At 41.6% G+C, this 21,856-nt stretch overlaps 1 protein-coding gene across 3 annotated transcripts in view; it reads left to right on the top strand.

Annotated features, from left to right (window-relative positions):
- The window catches only part of STRIP2 (striatin interacting protein 2), a 49,075-nt gene that overhangs the window by 24,714 nt on the left and 2,505 nt on the right, over window positions 1–21,856 (top strand). For all 3 annotated transcript variants that reach the window (XM_027539019.1, XM_027539020.1, XM_027539018.1), the window contains 4 exons: window positions 620–720; window positions 4,377–4,443; window positions 18,121–18,225; window positions 19,051–19,255. In XM_027539019.1, coding sequence (XP_027394820.1) covers window positions 620–720; window positions 4,377–4,443; window positions 18,121–18,225; window positions 19,051–19,255 — 478 coding nt within the window. The remainder of the gene's footprint in view (window positions 1–619; window positions 721–4,376; window positions 4,444–18,120; window positions 18,226–19,050; window positions 19,256–21,856) is intronic.

The following is a 21,856-nucleotide window of genomic DNA, read 5'->3' as shown; positions in this document are numbered from 1 at the left end:
TGTTTAACCCATCAAAAAGATCTTGGGCTTATTCTTAGTGCATTATTTGTTGACTGAAGGACTCTTGTTGATTCATTAAAATACTGATATTCTAAGTATAGGGGCTAGTCCAGTGAACCACACCCACCCTGGAGCCCACGCTCCAGTGGTTCATTTGGTTACCACGCACCGTATCCATCCTGACTGAGTGATGCCAACAGTTGTTGGGCTGCACCTGTTCCTGGCATATCCATCACAGTTGAAACTCTGTGAGCCAGAGCTTTGGTATGGGAGGCAACTCCCTTGGGGAGCCTTCCTTTTGCTGTAGAGCTTAGGAACAAATCTCACAGCAATTCCTTCTGTTTATCTGGAGTGGAATTTTCTTTCTGGCTTGTGTACATTTTGTGCTTTTGGTGAGGCGCTTGCAACATACACGCACTGCAGACTGTCCCCTTCTATGTTGGCTAGGCTGGCTGAAGAGGGCTCTCCCCACGTCCCAGATGGGAAGACTGTTAACACAAGTGGACAGTGGATATTCTTAGGAATGGGTGTCAGAATTGTACTTGCCTCTTTATTTTTCATATAGACCTTCTATTCTCCCCAAAATAAGCTTCCTTTCTGCTTTGATTTTTTAATTCAGTTTGAATATGTATCACAACATTTGGTATTTGCCAACTGCATCCCATTGATCCTGAAGTTCTTCAATCAAAATATCTTGTCCTACATCACTGCCAAAAACGGGTAAGGACTCTGGACAGGTTTATTTCAAAAGGCTGTTTGGGGATTGAGAAATTATTTTGTCTCTGAGCCGCCTTTCCATTCTCCCTGGTCCTTTCTGTCTTAGAGCTGTCTGTCAAATTTCGTTTTCTTGAGGTATTACTGGTGGGGTGTATGATTTGGCCTCTTCACAAAGATATTTGTAACTTAATAGTTTTGAAAACTGTAATGCCATAACTCAAAAGAAGCTGCACCGATAAATTTCAGCCCTGTGGATCCTTTCAGAAGGATCCAAAAATGTTATTTTGTGAAGCAGCTGGCTTGTCTGGCCAGCCCTGATTTTAGTATAAATCATAAATTGAATTAAATTTGTAAAGGGTTATACAGAATTTGTAATTTAAGGTAAACAATAGACCCTTACTTCGATAGATCAATTTGTAGTTTAAAAACTGCAGTATTTTCACATCCATTATTTCATTTAATCTCCTCATCAGTGCTAAGACATATCACAACAAGTTTTATTCCCATTTCTTCAGTTAGGAAACAAATTCAGAAAGGTTAATTGACTTATAAGGATAGCACACCAGAGAGACCCTTTAAGTAAGCAGAAGAGGCAGGGTTAAAACACAGTTGCTATGGCTTGCTCCAGCCAAGTGGGGACTTGGAGGGTTAACAGAGTAGGCCCTTGTTCCTTAGTTTGCTGCTTACACAAAAACCGGAAGCGTGCTAATCAGTAAAGTTGACCAGAAGTGCTTTACCAGAGGCAAGGTTCCTAAAATAGAAGAAGGCTGACGTGACACTTGAGGTGGCTGGAGAGGGGCTAGGAGATGTTGGCCCCACAGTCTGTCAGCACTGCCAGAAACTCCACCCTGGAGAGACAGCCTACTTCTGTGTAGCTTAAAACACACACAGAACCCAAAGTCACAGGACCTGGATTCCTGACCTGGATCTGCCACTTGCTAGCTGTGTCATTTCAAGTGTAAGACACTGTGTTTCTCTGAGCCACAGTATCTTCATCTTTAAAGTGAGAATAATACCTACTCTGACTCTATCATAGACTTTTATAAGCATTAGTTAGGATAAACATACATGAGAGTGCTTTACTTTTCCTGTTTGGAGGAAGCACTAGAGAATGGGTTTATCCTCACTACAAAGAGACTTCTGCCCCTTAAAAATGGCACTTACGACGTGCTAGTTGCTCACCAGGGAAAACTGAAAGTGTCTGTGAGGCTGGGGAAGGGCCACAGCTTCATGAAGGCACCTGTGTGTGTCAGCTCACACAGAACGGGGATTTGTTAGGAGGAAATGGGTGGTTTATCATCTTGAAGAACCTCGGACAGAGGTGCAGCTCTGGGCCTCAAGGTCAGTCTGTAGCACACGGAACCCAGGGGGCCATGTGCCTCCAATCTGTGGCCACTCGGCCTCTGCACCTCCGCTCCAACTTTTCCTCTCTCACTGACAAATAGTTTTGTCTGCTTCCTAAACCAGAATTTGCCTGCAATGCAGGACACCCAGGTTCAATCCCTGCCTGGGTCGGGACGATGCCCTGGAGAAGGGAATGGCCACCCACTCTAGTATTCTTGCCTGGAAAATCCCATGGACAGAGGAGCCTGGCAAGCCACCTATTGTCCATGGGGTCACAAGAGAGTTGGACACAACTGAGCAACTAAGTGAAATATGTCTAAGCCACTTAGTGAAAATATGCCTACCTGAGCTAAACATGCTCCTGTACCACTTCAGAGACTGAATTGGCTCTTGATCCCTGTTCCACATGCCCAGGGTTCGAGGTCCACCCTTGGATCAATAACTGTGGCTGAGGAGTGGGGTTCAGGAGCTTGGTGCCCCCGCACTGTGGGCCTAGAAGTAGGGGGCAGACAATCCAATAGGTGCCCTTCGGGTTCCATTTGGAGCTGGAAGAGTGGTAGTACCAAACTGCGCTGTTTGCTGAGGTCAGCCTGGGTACAGGGTTCCTCTTATGCGTTACCTATGAGCTTTACTGTTGCATAATCTCAAGAACTTGAGCGCCTTCTGCTTGCTACTGCAGTTTCGTCATAGCTCTTACAATCTAGATATACTAGAAACCTGGAACTTTATGCCCCCTTAGGGTAGAATTTGGGCTCTGGTAGAATTTAATACAATGAGATTGAAACAAATCCATCTTGGATTCCCCACCCTTATTTCCCGGTTGCCAGTACCTACTTTGCCATGGGGCTTTGTCAGTAGAAAGTGGGTAGGTAAGTAGATGAGCCAGCCAGGAATCTTTATCCTAATGGAGCAGTGTGAAACTGGCAACCCTGGAGAACCTAGTAGGTACATCCACGGCCCTCTCCTCTCCTGCCCTGATTCCCTTAGGTTATCTTTGGGGGTTTCTTGGACAAAGGTCAACATTTCTAGTCAAATAAATTGTTGCCTTTTGCTTGGATAGAAGTTTTGACTTTGAAATATAGAAGAGGTCCAAGGAGCCCCATATTCCTATTTATATCCTATGCTTTGCCAATGTCGTTTATCCATGTCCAGTTATTCTAACTGGAGTGTTTGGTGTTTAAAACCTCATGGGAGTAAACTAATTAGCCTTCAATTAAAATAAATAAATTAAAAAAAAAAAAGAACCTCATGGGAGGAAAAAAAAAGGAACTTCCCTGGTGGTTCAGTGATTAGGACTCCACGCTTCCACTGCAGGGGGCACAGGTTTGATCCCTGGGTCAGGGAACTAAGATCCCACATGCCCCTCAGCCTGGCCAAAAAAGTTTTTTTTCTTTTAAAGACAAACCTCATGGAATGTCAGAAGCAGAAAGAGCATTAGAGATTAGATTAGCTAGTCTAAATGCTGCATTGTACCCATGAAAAAGGGAGGAGGAAAGAGCTGTCAGCTGGAGTGGCCGGGGCCCCGTCATCATGCGGTGGTTCCTTCCCCTGCTGACTCATGCCTGTCTCCCTGGGCTCACCGCAGAGCCTCCAGCTCCCTTGCGGTCAGCCAGGGTCTCTTTTGGGAGCAGATGCGGTTACCATCCTTGAGCTACTAGATGGGCCCAGCTGCAGGAAGCTGCCTCTGTCTCAGGCTTCCTCTTGGAGTGGCTTCTGTGGTTTTTCCCCAGAGGTCCTGGCTTTCCGAAACATCTGGTAAGACACAGGAGAGGTCTTCATTCTCACAGGTTGTTATTAACTTACTGACCAGAGACACATTAATACATCTTTTTGTTACCTTAACGTTACTGACTGGAGATGTTTCACTTCACTTTCATAACAAATCGCCAGCCACAGGCATTAGTTTCTGCAAAACTCCTTCAGTCAATAATGTGTAAAGTGGGATGAGTTTGGGCAACATCTTTGGGCGCACAATTATATACACACAAATATACACTTAAACACAGAAACACAAATGCATACGACCTTATGTATTTCTTTAAAGAACAGAAGAGAACTGTGGCTATGCCGAGGCGCTTTCTCTGCTTTCTCTTACCTCTGAAAGAACTCTGTCAGTCCTTCTCATGGCTATGAGGAGAGGAGACTGGATCTGGAGGTGCCTGGCACCAGAACCCTCAGTTTCAGCTGAAGTCACTTAGCAATTCTGGAAATAGATGGGGCTAGCTGAAGAGAAATAACCTCCTGCCCTTTCGGATGTAGCCGTTTGCTGCCTTTGCCATTTACCTAAAGCCTGTTCTTATCTCTGCATCTTGCAGCATCTCGGTCCTGGATTACCCATGCTGTACCATCCAGGATTTGCCGGAGCTTACTACGGAGAGCCTGGTAAGCAAGTAGGGATTTGGTAGCCTTTGAAATTGCCATGTGGCAGAGGTTGGCATTTGCTCTTCCTTTTCTTTTCCAGCCCCCTCATGCCCTGGTTTGGGAGTCTTAGATGAATAAAAGCATATTGGCAAGAGCACAGAGGTAGTAGGGGCTTAGATCTGCTGACCCAGTCGAGAAAGATTTGGAAAAGCTGAGCATAGCATTTTGTAGAGAAAAGGGTCAGTGAAAAACACTGAAGAGGAGAGGGAATGTAGAAAGATAATGGGGCTGAAACTGAGTGTAAACAGCTGTTCTGAATGGCAGGTGCATCTCTGCTGCTCTAGCCTAATTGTCTTCTTTCTTCTGTGTCACAGGCTTGTCTCATTTTCATAAGGTTATATAAACCCTGGGGTGTGTACTTCAGAAAATACTTGCCTGGGTCTTTCTGAGGCAAAATTCAATATGGCCACAGAAGGATGACCCAGAAAGTTCCTCATGCCAGAGCAGTTCCAGGCAAATCAGAAAAGTCCCTCAGTCCTTCTGAATCCCATGAAACTGACTGATAGGCAGCACGTTGAAATCAAGTATCTACCTCCTCATGTATTATTGCTGCAGCTCCTTCGGTGTACCTAAGCCCATCCCCGTACGCTGTTGCACTGGAATTGTTTATCTGTATCTGTTTTTCCATTTGACTGAAAACTCCCTGAAGGAAGAGATAGTATCATCTTTCTTTTATATCCCGAGTCTAGCACCATGTTCAGTACATGAAAGGAGCTTAATAAATGATCAGATGATGGCACCTGTGTGTGCCCCAACCCCTTGTCCCCAACTTTTAATACCTGCACAATGTCACATCAGAAAACTTCATTGTGCAAAAAGTACCTGTACCTTGTGTGGCACAGGTTTTACAGAACTGTAAGGTTTGTGACTGGAGGGGACCTGAGAAGCATTTGGCCCAACCCCATATTTCAAAGATGAGAAACCTGAGGGTTGAAGTGACTTGTCAGGTCCACTCCCCATAGCCGACAGACCTTGAATGAGAGGAAGAGCCATGTCCTAAGACACCAAGTCTAGCTCCTTTTTCAGCACCAGAGCAGAGATTCCCTGACTTTTTTAGATATGGCCTCAGCAGAGAAGCAAGCTGGGAGCTTCTTACCTCTGCAGAGAGAGGTAATGAGTTGTCTAATCCTGTTTATGATGTTATTCAATCTTTAAAACAACTGTATGAGGTTGTCATCAGTGCTTTATAGGTGGAGAAGTTAAAAGTAGTTGAAAGTAAAGAGCCAGGGTGGAGATATGCAGCCCCACCAATCAGACTGAAATGAGGACCGCCCTTTCGAACAGAAACAGTGGTGCACGGATAGCATTAAAGCTCTACTGTGAATAGGATATTTCAAAACACAGTCATCTTCTCAATCCCATAACTAGGGATTGATGGAAACTATACTTTTGTATCGGAGAAGGCGATACCACCCCACTCCAGTACTCTTGCCTGGAAAATCCCATGGATGGAGGAGCCTGATAGGCTGCAGTCCATGGGGTGGCTAAGAGTCGGACACGACTGACTGACTTTACTTTCCCTTTTCACTTTCATGCATTGGAGGAAATGGCAACCCACTCCAGTGTTCTTGCCTGGAGAATCCCAGGGACGGGGGAGGCTGCGTCTATGGGGTTGCACGACTGAAGCGACTTGAGCAGCAGCATACTTTTATATATCTTCCGATTAACCTTTTGGGATATGAACATAAAATTATTGAAATAATTTTTATGCCTCTGAGAAGACTGTTGTTATCTAAGAGGGGGTGAAAGCACATACCTTTTCATAATGAAAAACAGATTTCATGCTAGGTGTTCTTATTCTTTCTGTGAAGCTACAGTGGCACCTGGTGGTTTCATTTGGTAACCACAGATTTTTTTTTTTTTAGAAGTACTTCCCTGAGCCCAGTCATGGACTTAACTAGCTAGTTTACTCCACATAGATCCTCAATACAGTGGTTTGTTTGTCTAAACTAATGGCTTCTGTCCTCAGAGAGGACTAGTGTTTATATGAGTAAGATTTATCTCTTTTTTTCACGCTCAGTGAATTAATTGTAAGCACAGCATACTGGCGTTTTAAGTACATAGTATTTTCTTTAAATAACATTTCAAGTCCCCCCTCCCCATGACTTTAAAATCGATATATATTGAAGAAAATTGAGGAAATACAGAAAAATACGGGAAAGAAAATAAAAATACCCTTAGTAAACTATTTGCATCTGTGCATGCTTGTGCGCATGCTCATTTGCTCAGTCGTGTCCGACTCTTTGCGACCCTATGGACCGTAGCCGGCCAGGCTCCTCTGTCCATGGGATCCCCCAGGCAAGAATACTGGAGTGGACTGCCATGCCCTCCTCTAGGGAATTTTCCCGACCCAGGGATCGAACCCATGTCGCTTACATCTCCTGCATTGGCAGGTGGGTTCTTTACCACTAGCACCGCCTGGGAAGCCCAAACTACTTGTATATAACCAATGTTAATATTTGGTTGCAATTAACCATATATCTGGAGAAGGCAATGGCACCCCACTCCAGTACTCTTGCTTGGAAAATCCCATGGACAGAGGAGCCTGGTGGGCTGCAGTCCATGGGGTCGCTGAGGGTCAGACACGACTGAGCGACTTCACTTTCATTTTTCACTTTCATGCATTGGAGAAGGAAATGGCGACCCACTCCAGTGTTCTTGCCTGGAGAATCCCAGGGACGGGGGAGCCTGGTGGGCTGCCGTGTCTGGGGTCGCACAGAGTCCGACATGACTGAAGTGACGCAGCAGCAGCAGCAGCAACCATATATCAGAGGGTAAAGCGTCTGCCTACAATGCGGGAGACCCGGGTCCAATCCCTGGGTTGGGAAGATTCCCTGGAGAAGGAAATGGCAACCCACTCCAGTACTCTTGCCTGGAAAATCCCATGGACTGAGAAGCCTGGTAGGCTACAGTCCATAGGGTTGCAGAGAGTCCGACACGACAGAGCAACTTCACTTTCACTTTCATATATATATATATATATATATATATATTCACTCATACACACACATATTTAAGAAAATAAGGACTTTACATGTTTCCATTCACATAGCTGCACATAATATTCCACTACTTAATTTTTTAAAAAAATGATTGTTTCATACTATTATTGGGCATTTATTACAGTGTTCTTCCTATAACTCCAAAATGAACATCCTTGCACATGAATCTTTGACCTTATCTCTGATTACTTCCTTAAGATAGATTTCTAGAAGTGGAGTTACTTGGCTAAGGTAGTCTTGATTCATATTTTTTCAGTTTTCTGAGTTTGAACTGAGTTCAACCTCATTTGGAACTCTAACTATGTATATGCTACTGCTAAGTCGCTTTAGTTGTGTCCGACTGTGTGACTCCATGGACGGCAGCCCACCAAGCTCTGCTGTCCCTGGGGTTCTCCAGGCAAGAACACTGGAGTGGGTTGCCATTTCCTTCTCCAAACTACGTATATAATGGACATGAAATAAAGGCAAAGTTAGTGGCACATTAATTTCTAAATTCTCATTTTGTAAAAATATCTAGCTCTGCAATAGGCCATCTTTACCTATGTAATGAACAGTTTCCTCACCCCCTGGCACAGGAAGGCTTACAGTTTCTAAATTTCCAAAAGTCTATGTTCAAATTCAATCCACTAAACTAGGAAAAAATTGAAATTAAATCCCAAATATAAGAGAAGGATGATGTACATATGACTGTATGGAAGTTAGGTGTGATCTTTGGAAGGAGGTTGCTAGCACAGGCAGGGGGTATGGCCTCAACAAGTATTGTAGGACGTTCAGCGTCTGGGTGGTTGTTTTGAGCAATGGTATGAAAAATAGGTATGTAACATGATGCTTTAGGAGTGAAATATATTCGATCTTTTATATTTATTAATATCCTTTTAACTTTATGTGTACTTTATAACATATGTTATTACGATAATACATTTTTGTGTGTGTGTGTGTTTCAATGATGGAAACTTTTTTTTTTTTACCTTTTTTTTAAAAATTTTATTTTATTTTTAAACTTTACATAATTGTATTAGTTTTGCCAAATATCAAAATGAATCCGCCACAGGTATACATGTGTCCCAATGTTCATCGCAACACTGTTTATAATAGCCAGGACATGGAAGCAACCTAGATGTCCATCAGCAGATGAATGGATAAGAAAGCTATGGTACATATACACAATGGAGTATTACTCAGCCATTAAAAAGAATACATATGAATCAGTTCTAATGAGGTGGATGAAACTGGAGCCTATTATACAGAGTGAAGTAAGCCAGAAAGAAAAACACTAATACAGTATACGATAATACATTTATAATTTCTAAATAAACATACATTATATTTTGAAGTCAATGAGTATCAGAGCTAGAAGTTTCTTAGTATTTTGCCCAGTCTTACCCTCTGCTCATAAAGAAACAGGTGGAGTGGTGAAGTGTTATCCAAAGCAGAGGGTCAGAATGTACATGACCTGGCCATTTGCAAAGAAATATTTGACATTTCGTTTTAGATCAAGCAAGTGAAATTATTAAGTTCTTTTGAAAAAAAAATTATTTATTTTAGGCTGCGCTGGGGCTTTCTTTAGTTTTGGCGAGTTGGAACTACTCTCTGGTTGTGGTGTGCAGGCTTCTCATTGCAGTGGCTTCTCTAGTTGCAGAGCACAGGCTCCAGACCTTCGGCTCAGTAGTTGCAGCTCCCAAGCTCTAGAGCACAGGCTCAGTAATTGTGGTGCACGGGCTTAATTGTCCCCTGGCATGTGGGATCTTTCCAGACAAGGGACTACACCTGTGTCCCCTGCATTGACAGGCAATTTCTTAACCACTGGACCACCAAGGAAGGCCTAAGTTAATTCTTAAAAGGTACTTCATCACAAAATTCCTCAAATTTGGGTTTGATTTATATTCAGAAATACCTATACAAATATGTTCATATCACTTAAATTTATATGCTTGATCCTTTCATCTATCTCTATTATTTTCTCTCTTTTTCTGTATTAGTTTCTAACCCAGATATTTACAGATATTCCAGAAGATTTTTGTGTTATTGTTTTCATTTTTGTTTTATTTATGTTCAGGTATTAAGGTCTCTGGAGAAGGTAATGGTACCCCACTGCAGTACTCTTGCCTGGAAAATCCCATGGACGGAGGAGCCTGGAAGGCTGCAGTCCATGGGGTCGCTGAGGGTCAGACACGACTGAGCGACTTCACTTTGACTTTTCACTTTCATGCATTGGAGAAGGAAATGGCAACCCACTCCAGTGTTCTTGCCTGGAGAATCCCAGGGACGGGGGAGCCTGGTGGGCTGCCGTCTATGGGGTTGCACAGATTAGGACACAACTGAAGCGACTTAGCAGCATTAAGGTCTCTAGCATTACTTTTAGGCATTATTTAGCCAGTGATTTATGACCTCCTTAAAAAAGTCTTTGTTTTTACATTCACTGTCACTATTTAAAACCAACAGTGCAATTAGCATTATTGTTTCTCTATTCTAGATCAAATGTGAACATATCATAAGGTATACATCCATTTTCCATGAGGTATTTATACAAAAGAAGGACCATGGATAAATGGTGGGTTGTTTTTTTGTTTTTGCATTTTTTTCAATTTTCCTGGTTGTCACCCTTTCTGTAATGAGTGCTAGGTGGTTTTTGTTTTTTTTTTTTTTTTTAACTCACATTCCCAGATCCCTCCTCAAAGCACAAATAGCTTGCTAAAGCTTCCCAGATGACTTTGAATTTTCTTTTCTTTTCCTCCATACCTCCTCACATCACTTTTAAGAATAATAACTCTTATTATACCTAGATCTAGGTCCTTAATCTAGCAGGAACTTAATTGTCAGAAATTCATATAAGAAAGTTATTCTAAAACAGTGTGGGAAAAGAAGATGTAAGCTAATAATAGGATTTCATTTTCAGTTATGTGAACCATAATAAATTAAAAGAATCATTTACCAAGAAATGACTATTATTGTGAATTTTCAATCACTAAGTATTATAACTTCACAAATATTTTTGCAAATAGGTTCAAATAACTGCAGGACTGACATGGCATGAAAAACCCGAGTTTGTAATATAGAAAAGGCAGACAGTGGGCTTTGCCACTACAGCTTTAAGTGATCTTGAGCAAGTTTCCTGTAGGCTGTAGGAGTTTCATCTATAAAAGAAAGAGAGGTTAGAATTAGATGAGCATCAGCTTTCCTTAGGCTATAGAATTCTAGATTCATTATAAAACAGATAAGTTACTATTAATAATTTCAATTTCTTGCCTGAGGGAAGACAAAGACACAGAGAACTGCCCCTTTATAAAGGATTTAAATTTCCCAAAGGTGCAACTCTCTTTCTATGAGCTCACCCATGAGCCTTTCCACATGTATTTTTCCTTTCAGTAAACTTTTTACTCTTTAAAAAAATGAACAATTTCAGTTTCTCAATGAAGAGCTGGTTTTCAATTTGAAAGTAGTGTCATCACTTCGGGACTTTAATAAGCTGTTAAGGATCTTCCCTGGTGATCCAGTGGCTAAGACTCCCAATGCAGGGGGCCTGGGTTTGATCCCTGGTCAGGGAACTAGATCCCACATGCTGCAACTAAAGATCCTGAGTGCTGTAACTAGACCCAGCAGAGCAAATACATAAATATTTTTAAAAGAGAAAAAAAAAAAAACCTGTTGAGAAGGTTTGAGTTAGATTATATTTAACACTTTGCAGCATTTCTTTAAAGGCTCAGTCACTCCCCTTTAAGGCAGGAAACTTCAATGTTTTGTTGTTGTTGGTTTTGCTTGTTTGAAGTAAGAATTACAGTAGGACATAAGAAAGAGCTCTACCATTAGGTCTGAAAGACCCTGAGAAAGAATGAGGTCAAACCATATTTTCTTTTAGTAATTATGTCTGGAATTCCTTAAGTGCGATCAGAAGATGAATAGTAACTAAGATAGAGTGTTAGAATTCAGTGAGTACTGGAAATCTAGGTTTAAGCCCTGGTTTGGGCACTTACCATGTGACCTTAGTCAAACTGCCTTCCTCTTTCTGGGTCTCAGGCTTTGCTTCTATGGATAACAGACTGGGACCAGAACAGTTGAGTCTCTTTCGGCGCTCAGATTCTTACCAATCTGATCTCAGTACGAAAGGAAGAAACACTCTGTTCTTCCTTTCCTCATGAGTTAATTATCCACTTAATTGGCGTAAGCCTGGGTTTTTGTTTGGCTTGGCTCACTCAGCAGAGCTGTGGATGGATCTTTGAGAACAGAACCCTTGTGCCTTAGAAATGCTCTGAAAGGGTAGGATGTGATTGCTGAACTGAATCTTCAGACCAAAGGTGTATGCAAATATTTATTTGTGAGAGTGGAACATGGGCAAATACTTTTTTTTAATTTTAGCTGGCTGAAAGTGAGTTAAGCTCTTGCTTTGAATACTGTTAAGTACCAGGAACAGGAGAATATAGCCAGCCAAGTGCTGCTGTTCACAAAATATATCCCCTCACAGAAGTTTGCATCTTACTTAATATGCTGAGTTCTTAAAGAAAGAAAGAAAGGTGACCTGCTTTAAACGAACATTAAAAAATCTTCAAGACCAGCAAATCTAGAGATTTCCCTGGTGGTCCAGTGGTTAAGACTCTGCCCTTACACTGCAGGGGGTGTGGGTTCCATCCTTGGTCAGGAAAATAAGACCCCACATGCCATGCTGTGCATCCAGAAAATAAATAGAATCAGTTCAGTTCAGTCGCTGAGTCGTGTCTGACTCTTTGCGACCCCATGAATCACAGGACACCAGGCCTCCCTGTCCATCACCAACTCCCGGAGTTCACTCAGACTCACGTCCATCAAGTCAGTGATGCATCCTCTGTCGTCCCCTTCTCCTCCTGCCCCCAATCCCTCCCAGCATCAGAGTCTTTTCCAATGAGTCAACTCTTCGCATGAGGTGGCCAAAGTACTGGAGTTTCAGCTTTAGCATCATTCCTTCCAAAGAAATCCCAGGGCCGATCTCCTTCAGAATGGACGGGTTGGATCTCCTTGCAGTCCAAGGGACTCTCAAGAGTCTTCTCCAACACCACAGTTCAAAAGCGTCAATTCTTCGGTGCTCAGCTTTCTTCATAGTCCAACTCTCACATCCATACATGACCACTGGAAAAACCATAGCCTTGACTAGACGGACCTTTGTTGGCAAAGTAATGTCTCTGCTTTTCAATATGCTATCTAGGTTGGTCATAACTAAGTGCGGCTTAAAAAAAAAGGACAGACAGACTGGCAAATCCAAATAAGTACTCACAGACCTAAAGGCTTTCTGGAAAAAATAATAATTTGTTGGGTTGGAAGAAGGGAGAAGGCTTGGGCAAGGCTCTGACAAAGCAGACAAGCCTGGGCGAGCCACTGACCAGTATGTGTGCTTTCGATGCCTGCTCCACGATGCCAGAAGTGGGCCTACTTACAGACATCAGGGAAGCGTCATTAGAAGGAAAGCAGAGCAAGGCCCTGGGCAGGTGAGACTGCCTTCAGGGGGAACTAGCGCAGCTCGTAGGACTCCTGAGACTCAGCTCTCAGGAAAAGGTAGCCACAGTCAACATTCTGTCACTCAAAGCTTTTTAACTTTTACACCAACTGGAGAAGGTAAGCCACAGAATTATTGAATGGTCAGAGCTAAAATGATCTTAAAGGTTATCTTAGTTCAACCTCTTATAGGAAACAGGGAAATTACTTGCCTGAGATGATACAGCCGGGGTCAAAGCCATGACCCAGGTGTCCTGGTGCCTATTCCAGGGCTGCTTCTACAAGACCAGGCCGCTATTTCCGTACTCCATAAGGAACGCAAGGCTTTTATGCATATTAGAAGTCAGGATAAAGGAAGCCCACAATGGAAATATAGTTACTTTTCCCATATGTTTTTTTGTTTCACTGCTTCTTATTTTAAAAAATAAACATATAAAAGTCTGTCTCCTCTGTTAGCCACACAAGATGTAACATCTATAAAACCTGATCTGTGTTTTGGGCAAGCAGGATTAGCTAATGCACCTGAGTGGAAACTCCCACGGAAGTTTCATTTAGAACAAAACAGGTGGTTTTCATGGGACCAGTTCTAAACACAATATTGAACATTTGCTAGAGGAAAGAAATTGTTATTATTTTGATCACTGCATGTGGCTTGCATGACCTTGGTTCCCAGACCCAAGATCGAACCTGGGCCCCTGTAGTAAACATGTCAAGTCCTAACCACTGGACCACCAGGGACCATCCTGGGAGAACATTATTTCTAAACAATATTTCTGAAAAGCTTCCCTGCAACTTCTTGATCCTCAGTATTATTTATTTTTAGGAGAGCCTAATATCCTTACAGGTGTTGGCTGTTCATCTCACAGTTGACGTATGTCTACCTTGCTTGCTTCAGATTCATTTGTGTGTGTTGGGGGGTAATCTCCCACTCACCAGAAAGCAGTTGACTTCTGCTCATTCCTCACTTCCACATTCTCCTCTCACACTGAAGACTTGAGGAACTTCCAAGGTGTTAGTTTGACCACCATATGTGTTAACTGATTCATGTAGCTTCTGATACCAATATATATTTACGAACCCCAGAATCCATAAAGACTCTTATTTTTGTCCCTGAAAGATGTTGCTGTGAGTAATTACCTGTTTCTGATCTGACATCCATCTGTTTGGGTGCTCACAAGCTATTAAGAAACAGTCAAGAGAAACACCTGGTTCAAATTAACCATCTGCCATTTTTCCAACCATGCTAGAGAATTAAGTAATTTACTGCAATATGGTTTGATAAAGGAGGGCAGAGGTTGATTTTTTTTTAATTAACTGTAATGAATATCAGATCCATCCAATACTGTTTGAAATCTGCCGGAATAATTCTTGGCAATTACCAACATAGCTTACATAAATGCAAAGTATATGGGGGTAAAATTCTGTCATCTCTTTTCTGATCCTAAAGCAGAAAGCTACACGAGAAATCTTGCTCAAATGATATTCCTATGTTCATGTATCATCTTTCTAACCAGTACTTGCTCTCGGTACAGAGTCTTCCAGGATCGTGTCTTCCAGCTGTGTGTTTTCAGAGGAAGGATACTGCATGCCTTGAGGAGAAGGGAGGATGTGAGAAGTGGGATGGAAAGGAGGTAGCATTTCATATGGAAGGCTTCACTTGAACTGACCAACCGTGACTTCCAGATTCTGGGAAGGAAAGCCTTGTAGGTGTTGAGATAATGATTGTTGTTGTTCAATCACTAAGTCCTATTCAGCTGTTTGCAACCCCAAGGATACCAGGCTTCCCTGTTCTTCACTGTCTCCCAGAGTTTGCTCAAATTCATGTCCATTGAGTCAGTTATGCTATCCAACCATCTCATCTTCTGCACCCTCTTCTTTTGCCTTCAGTCTTTCCCAGCATCAGAGTCTTTTCCAGTGAGTTGATTCTTCGTATCAGGTGGCCAAAGTAAGTATTGGAGCTTCAGCTTCAACATCAGTCTTTCCAATGAATATTCATGGTTGATTTCCTTTAGGATTGACTGGTTTGATCTCCTTGCCATCCAATGGACTCTCAAGAGTCTTCTCTAGCACTACAATTCAATAGCATCAGTTTTTTGGCACTCAGCCTTCTTTATGGTCCAGTTCTCACATCTGTACATGACTAGGGGAAAAACCTTAGCTTTAACTATATGGATCTTTGTTGGCAAAGTGATGTCTCTGCTTCTTTAATAAGCTAAGTTTGTCATAGCTTTTCATCCAAGGAGCAAGCATCTTTCAATTTCATGGCCTCAGTCACTGTCAGCGGTGATTTTGGAGCCCAAGAAAATAGTCTGTCACTGTTTCCACTTTTCCCCCTTCTATTTGTCAAGAAGTGATGGGACTGGATGCCATGATCTTAGTTTTTTGAATGTTGAGTTTCAAGCCAGCTTTTCATCCTCCTCTTTCACCCTCATCAAGAGGCTTTTTGGTTCCTCTTCACTTTCTGCCATTAGAGTGGTATCATCTGCGTATCTGATGATACCAGCCTGTGATTCATCCTGGCAATCTTGATTCCAGCCTATGATTCATCCAGCCCAGCATTTCACATGATGTACTGTTCATATAAATTAAATAAACAAGATGACAATTACAGCCTTGTCATACTCTTTTCCTGGTTTTCAACTAGTCAGTTTTTCCATGTGTGGTTCTAACTGTTCCTTCTTGATCTTCATACAGGTTTCTCAGGAGACAGGTAAGGTGGTTTGGTATTCCCATCTTTTTAAGAACTTTCCACAATTTGTTGTGATCCACACAGTCAAAGGATTTAGCATAATCAATGAAGCAGAAGTAGATGTTTTTCTGGAATTCCCTTGCTTTTTCTGTGTTGCAGTGGATGTTGGCAATTTGAGCTCTGGTATCTGCCTTTTCTAAACCCAGTTTGTACGTCTAGACATTCTGGTTCACATACTGCTTAAGCCTAGCTTGAAGGATTTTGAGCATAACCTTACTGCATTCAAAATGAAAGCAATTGTACGATAGTTTAAACATTTTTTGGCATTGCCCTTCTTTAGGATTGGAATGAAAACTGACCTTTTCCAGTCTTGTGATCATTGACGAGTTTTCCAAATTTGCTGACATATTGAGTGCAGCACTTTAACAGCATCATCTTTAGGATTTGAAATAGCCCAGGTGGAATTCTATCACCTCCACTTACTTTGTTCGTACTAATGCTTCCTAAGGCCCACTTGACTTTACACTCCAGGATGTCTGGCTCTAGGCACACCATTGTGGTTATCCAAGTAATTAAGACCTTTTTTGTGTAGTTCTTCTGTGTTTTTTGACCACCTCTTCTTAATTCCTTTTGCTTCTGTTAGGTCCTTACCATTTATTTCCTTTTATCGTGCTCATCCTTGCATGAAATGTTCCCTTGATAGCTTAAGTTTTCTTGAAGAGCCCTCTAGTCTTTCCCATTCTGTTGTTTTCCTCTACGTCTTTGCATTATTCATTTAAGAAGGTCTTCTTATCTCTCCTTGCTAGTCTCTGGAACTCTGCATTCAGATAGGTATATCTTTCCCTTTCTCCCTTGCTTTTCGCTTTTCTTCTTTCTTCAGCTATTTGTAAAGCCCCTCAGACAACCACTTTGCCTTCTTGAATTTCTTTTTCTTTGGGATAGTTTTGGTCACTGCCTCCTGTACAATGTTACGAACCTCTCTCTATAGCTCTTCAGGCACTTTTTCTACCAGATCCAACCCCTAAATCTATTCATCACCTCTACTGTATAATCACAAGGGATTTGATTTAGATCATACCTGAATGGCCCATTGGTTTTTCCCTAGTTTCTTCAATTTAAGCCTGAATTTTGCAGTAAGGAGCTGATGATCTGAGCCACAGTCAGCTCAAGGTCTTGTTTTTGCTTACTGTATAGAGCTTCTCCATCTTCAGCTGTGAAGAATATAATCAATCTCATTTCTGTGTTGACCATCTGGTGATGTCCATTGTAGAGTCATCTCTTGTGTTGTTGGAAGAGGATATTTGCTATGGCCAGTGTGTTCTCTTGACAAAACTGTATTAGCCTTTGCTCTGCTTCATTTTGTACTCCAAGGCCAAAAATCTTGCCTATTACTCCAGATACTGCTTGACTTCCTACTTTTGCATTCCAATCCCCTGTGATGAAAAGGACATCTTTTTTTTGGTACTAGTTCTAGAAGGTCTTGTAGGTCTTCACAGAACCATTCAACTTCAGCTTCTTCAGCATTAGTGGTTGTGGCATAGACTTAGATTACTGTGATGTTGAATGGTTTACCTTGGAAACGAACCAAGATCATTCTGTCATTTTTGAGATTGCACCCAAATACTGCATTTTGGACTCTTTTGTTGACTATGAGGACTACTCTATTTCTTTTAAGGGATTCTCGCCCACAGTAGTAGATGTAATGGTCATCCAAATTAAATTCGTCCATTCCTGTCCATTTTAGTTCACTGATTCCTAAAATGTTGATGTTCACTCTCGCCATCTCCTGCTTGACCATATCCAATTTACCTTGATTCATGGACCTAACGTTCCAGGTTCCTATGCAATATTGTTCTTTACAGCATCAGACTTTACTTTTGCCACCAGACATATCCACAACTAAGGGTCGTTTCCATGTTGGCCCAGATGCTTCATTCTTTCTGGAGCTATTAGTAATTGCCCTCCGCTCTTCCCTTTAACATGTTGGACACCTTCTAACCTGGGGAGGCTCATCTTCCCAGGTCTCATATCTTTTTGCCTTTTCATACTGTTCATGGGATTCTCACCACAAGAATACTGGAGTGGCTTGCCATTCCCTTCTCCATTGGACCACATTTTGTCAGAACTCTCCACTGTGACCCGTTTGTCTTGGGTGGCCCTGCATGGGCATGGCTCATAGCTTCATTGAGTTACGCAAGCCCCTTCGCCACAACAAGGCTATGATCCGTGAAGGGTTGAGATAATGCTCTCTCAGTCTTAGTTGCTCAGTTGTGTTTGACTTTACAACCCCATGAACTGTAGCCTGCCAGGCTCCTCTGTCCATGAATTCTCCAGGCAAGAATATTGGAGTGGGTTGTCATTCCCTTCTCCAGGGGATCTTCCCGACCTAGGGAGTGAACCTGGATCTCCTGCATTGCAGGCAGATTCTTTACCATCTGAGCCACCAGGGAAGCCCCATGAGATAATGATGGACATGCCTTATTACAGGAAGCTGGAGACAACAACCAGTTCTGCTGGAGAAACCTCTTTTCCTGCATCAATCTCCTGAGGCTGCTCAATAAACTGACCAAATGGAAGCATTCAAGAACCATGGTGAGTAGGACTTCAGATCATGGTGTCCACTAACTGGATTTTTTAAATTTTTAATAAATATGGACTTCCTGCTTTGTGAGCTCTATAGACAGACACTGAATGCTCCATAAGACTTGGAACCTCCTAATTCTAGGCACTTATTTTATAATTATTTCCCAATCCATTTCTTTTCGGGGAACAGAATATGGACCCTCCCTCAGGGCAGCTCTGGTAAGGAAGTTAGCATTGTTTTTTGGATTATAGTCATGCATTATAATCATGATACAAGTCTAAGATTACTCACTGCAGCATTACTTGTAATCATCAAAGATTGGAAGCAACATAAATGTTCATTAATACCAACTGGTTAAATAATTTATGGTACATCATTACAGTAGAATGTAAATACAACCATTAAAAAGAATGAGACAGTTCTATACTGCTTTGGAATAATTTTCAAGTTATATTGTTAAGTAAAAATCAAGGTATGGAACAGTGTGAAAGGGTATGTATTTGCTATCATTTTTGTTAATAAAAGTAATGCACACATATATACAATTACCTCCAGAACATACACTGGTAACTGTAGAAATGGCATGTGTGGCTGACAAAATTTTTTGACACTTTGCATATTAGATATTTTGAATTGTGAAATGTAAATGGAGTGCTTCCTTTCTTTTCTTAAAGACTAAGTCTAAATGGAGCCTGGACTATAGATTTCCCAAAGCTCCCCACGGTAGTCTGAGGTTAGCCAGGTTTGGCTTAATTTATCTGTGAGTTGGAAATTCCAGGAAACATTAGATCCTTATCTATCTTCTTCATCCTTATCCCTCTTTAAATGGACAGATGCTGGTAGTATTTAAATCTGCTCCAATCTTAAAGCGGGCCCTCAAGGTCAAACAGGCCATGCTGCAACTTTATGTGCTGAAGCTGCTGAAAATACAGACCAAGTACCTGGGGCGCCAGTGGAGGAAAAGCAACATGAAAACCATGTCAGCCATTTATCAGAAAGTACGCCACCGCATGAATGATGACTGGGCTTACGGGAATGGTGAGTATTCTCAGAGCTTTTGGCCTCTGGGAGTGGCCCGGGGTTTAAACAAAGCTAATTAGACCTCTCTACTCTTTTGGTATGAACTGTTAACATATTTTAGATGAGAAAATATGTGACTATAGTCAGGTGCTGCTATAACAAACAGTAAGGCACTGCCATGTACCCTATTCCATGTAAGCTGTGGTAATTCATTATTATAAAACAAGTCACTTGAGGGATAATTACCCTTTTTCAAAATGTTCCTTTAAGTGACAGGTTTCTCTGAGAGGTTTTTAAGATTAAAAAACTCTTTGCGACCCCATGGACTGTAGCCCACCAGGCTCCTCTATCCATGGAATTCTCCAGGCAAGAATACTGGAGTGAGTTGCCATTTCCTTCTCCAGGGGATCTTCCTGACCCAGGGATTGAACGTGGGTCTCCTACATTGCATGTCTGACCCACCAGGGAAGCCATAAAATTAAAATAACCTTTAATTATTACAAAGCAGTTAGAAAATACAAGGAAGCAAACACTTTACTGTATTATCATATTTATGCCACATTTGTACCACCCAAAGATTGAAACAGAAATCTTATCATATATTCTTACAGACTTTTTCTTCTACATATACGTATAGGTTTTATTTAAATGAAAGCAAATTGTATATGCTATTTTATAATCTTCTCTTTTTAGTTAACATTATCTCTTTCCATATCAATATATGTTCATTTTATCTAATAATCAAGTCCATGTTCAGAATTTCCCAGTTGCCCCAAAATGTTCTTTAAAGCCTTTTTTTTCCAAGTCATAATCTAGCCCAGGACCACAAGTTTCATCTGATTGTTATGTCCGTTTATTTGTTTTGAATCTAGCAGGGTTTTGTTTTTTTTTTTTTTTCCATAACACTGACAAAGAAGAACTAGACCAGCTCTTCTACAGAATGTCCACCTTCTGGACTTGTCTGCTTGCTTCTTTGTGGTTTCATTTACCTTGTTTCTCTATCTCTGGCATTATCTGTAGGCTAAAAGGTAGATCTAAAGGTTTGATTAATTCAACTTAAATCTTTTTAGCTATAGTACAGTCTAGGTAATGTGTTATACTATAGTGAACTGCATATTATATCACATATCACATATTGTATCAGGAGACATTATATTTCTGATTGACCTACCAAGATATTATAGGCTTACCAGAGTTGGAAGAATTTATTTTGAAGAGCTGTAGTGGGATTTGGCCATCATTTGCATAATTGTGTTTAAGAGTTATTGGTTAGATGACTAACGATTTGTCTTTGCTGGGATTTGTCACCTGCCTGAAGATAGAGGATGGGGCTTCCCTGGTGGCTTAGATGGTAAAGTGTCTGCCTGCATTGTGGGAGACCCAGGTTTGATCCCTGAGTTGGGAAGATCCCCTGGAGAAGGAAATGGCAACCCACTCCAGTACTCTTGCCTGGAAAATTCCATGGATGGAGGACCCTGGTAGGCTACAGTCCATGGGGTCACAAAGAGTTGGACATGACTGAGCAACTTCACTTTCTTTTGAATATAGAGGATGCTGCTGTAAATAGAGTGCAGAGAACTAAGGGAACCATATGATTAGCAGATAATAAGTCAGTATGCAACTTCTCTAAGACCTAAAGCACAATTAACTGTTCAAGTTCTTGTGAGGTGAAAGAAAGTAAAAGTGAAGTCGCTCAGTCATGTCTGACTCTTTGAGACCCCATAGACTGTAGTCTGCCAGGTTCCGCTGTCCATGGGGATCTTGCAGGCAGGAATACTGGAGTGGGTTGCCATTTCCTTCTCCAAGGGATCTTCCCAACCCAGGGATTGAACCCGGGTCTCCTGCATTGCAGGCAGACTCTTTACCCAGGGAAGCCTAACGCCTAAGTTCTTCTAGGTTTTTAAAACATGGGCATGTTTTATCTTACAAATGGCAATCTGTCACTGCTGCCATCATGAGCCCAAACCCAAGCTGCACCTGTTGAGTGCGAGACGTTAAAAAATCTGGGAAATACATACCTCTGGCCCTGAAATAAACGTCTAAATGGGGTAAATAGAAGCAAAGCAGATTGTTTTCTGTTTTAACTTTCTTGGAAGACTTCACCTCATAATATTAACATAAGCTGCATATGGATTTATCATGCACAGGGTTGGGGGAGGTGGATCCAGGGAGTCAGGAAAGTCTTTAGTAGTTAGTCCATGCTGATTCTCCTTGTTCCCCTTCCTGCCTCTTACCATTCCTTGAAAACTGTGATTTCTTTCAAATGGGTAACTTCCATTCCCAAGGAAAGTTCAGTAGAGGGAATTGAGTTGCTATTTTGGGAAAATATATATAATTAGTAACAGAATGAAATAATGAAAAGGAAATACAATAAAAAGAAGTTTATTTCCCTCAGGGCCCTCATTTCCCTGTCAGTGGTTATCACTGTTAGCCAGTTTCTAGATGCTTCCAAAAATAGTCTCTACACGTATAAGCATATGTACATGGGCATGTATTTTTTAAACCTGACCAGCAGCATGTTATGTACTGACTTTGTACATTGCTCTTTGCAAAAAAGGGAACTCTGAGCTGTTCCATTGTTGGTGTCCCATAGACCATGCTCTGTGCTAAGATGAGGAG

The sequence above is a fragment of the Bos indicus x Bos taurus genome, chromosome 4, assembly GCF_003369695.1.
Source record: "Bos indicus x Bos taurus breed Angus x Brahman F1 hybrid chromosome 4, Bos_hybrid_MaternalHap_v2.0, whole genome shotgun sequence".
Taxonomy (NCBI): domain Eukaryota; kingdom Metazoa; phylum Chordata; class Mammalia; order Artiodactyla; family Bovidae; genus Bos; species Bos indicus x Bos taurus.
Note: the sequence above shows the minus strand (reverse complement) of the source record. Positions and strands in the feature narration are given on the sequence as shown.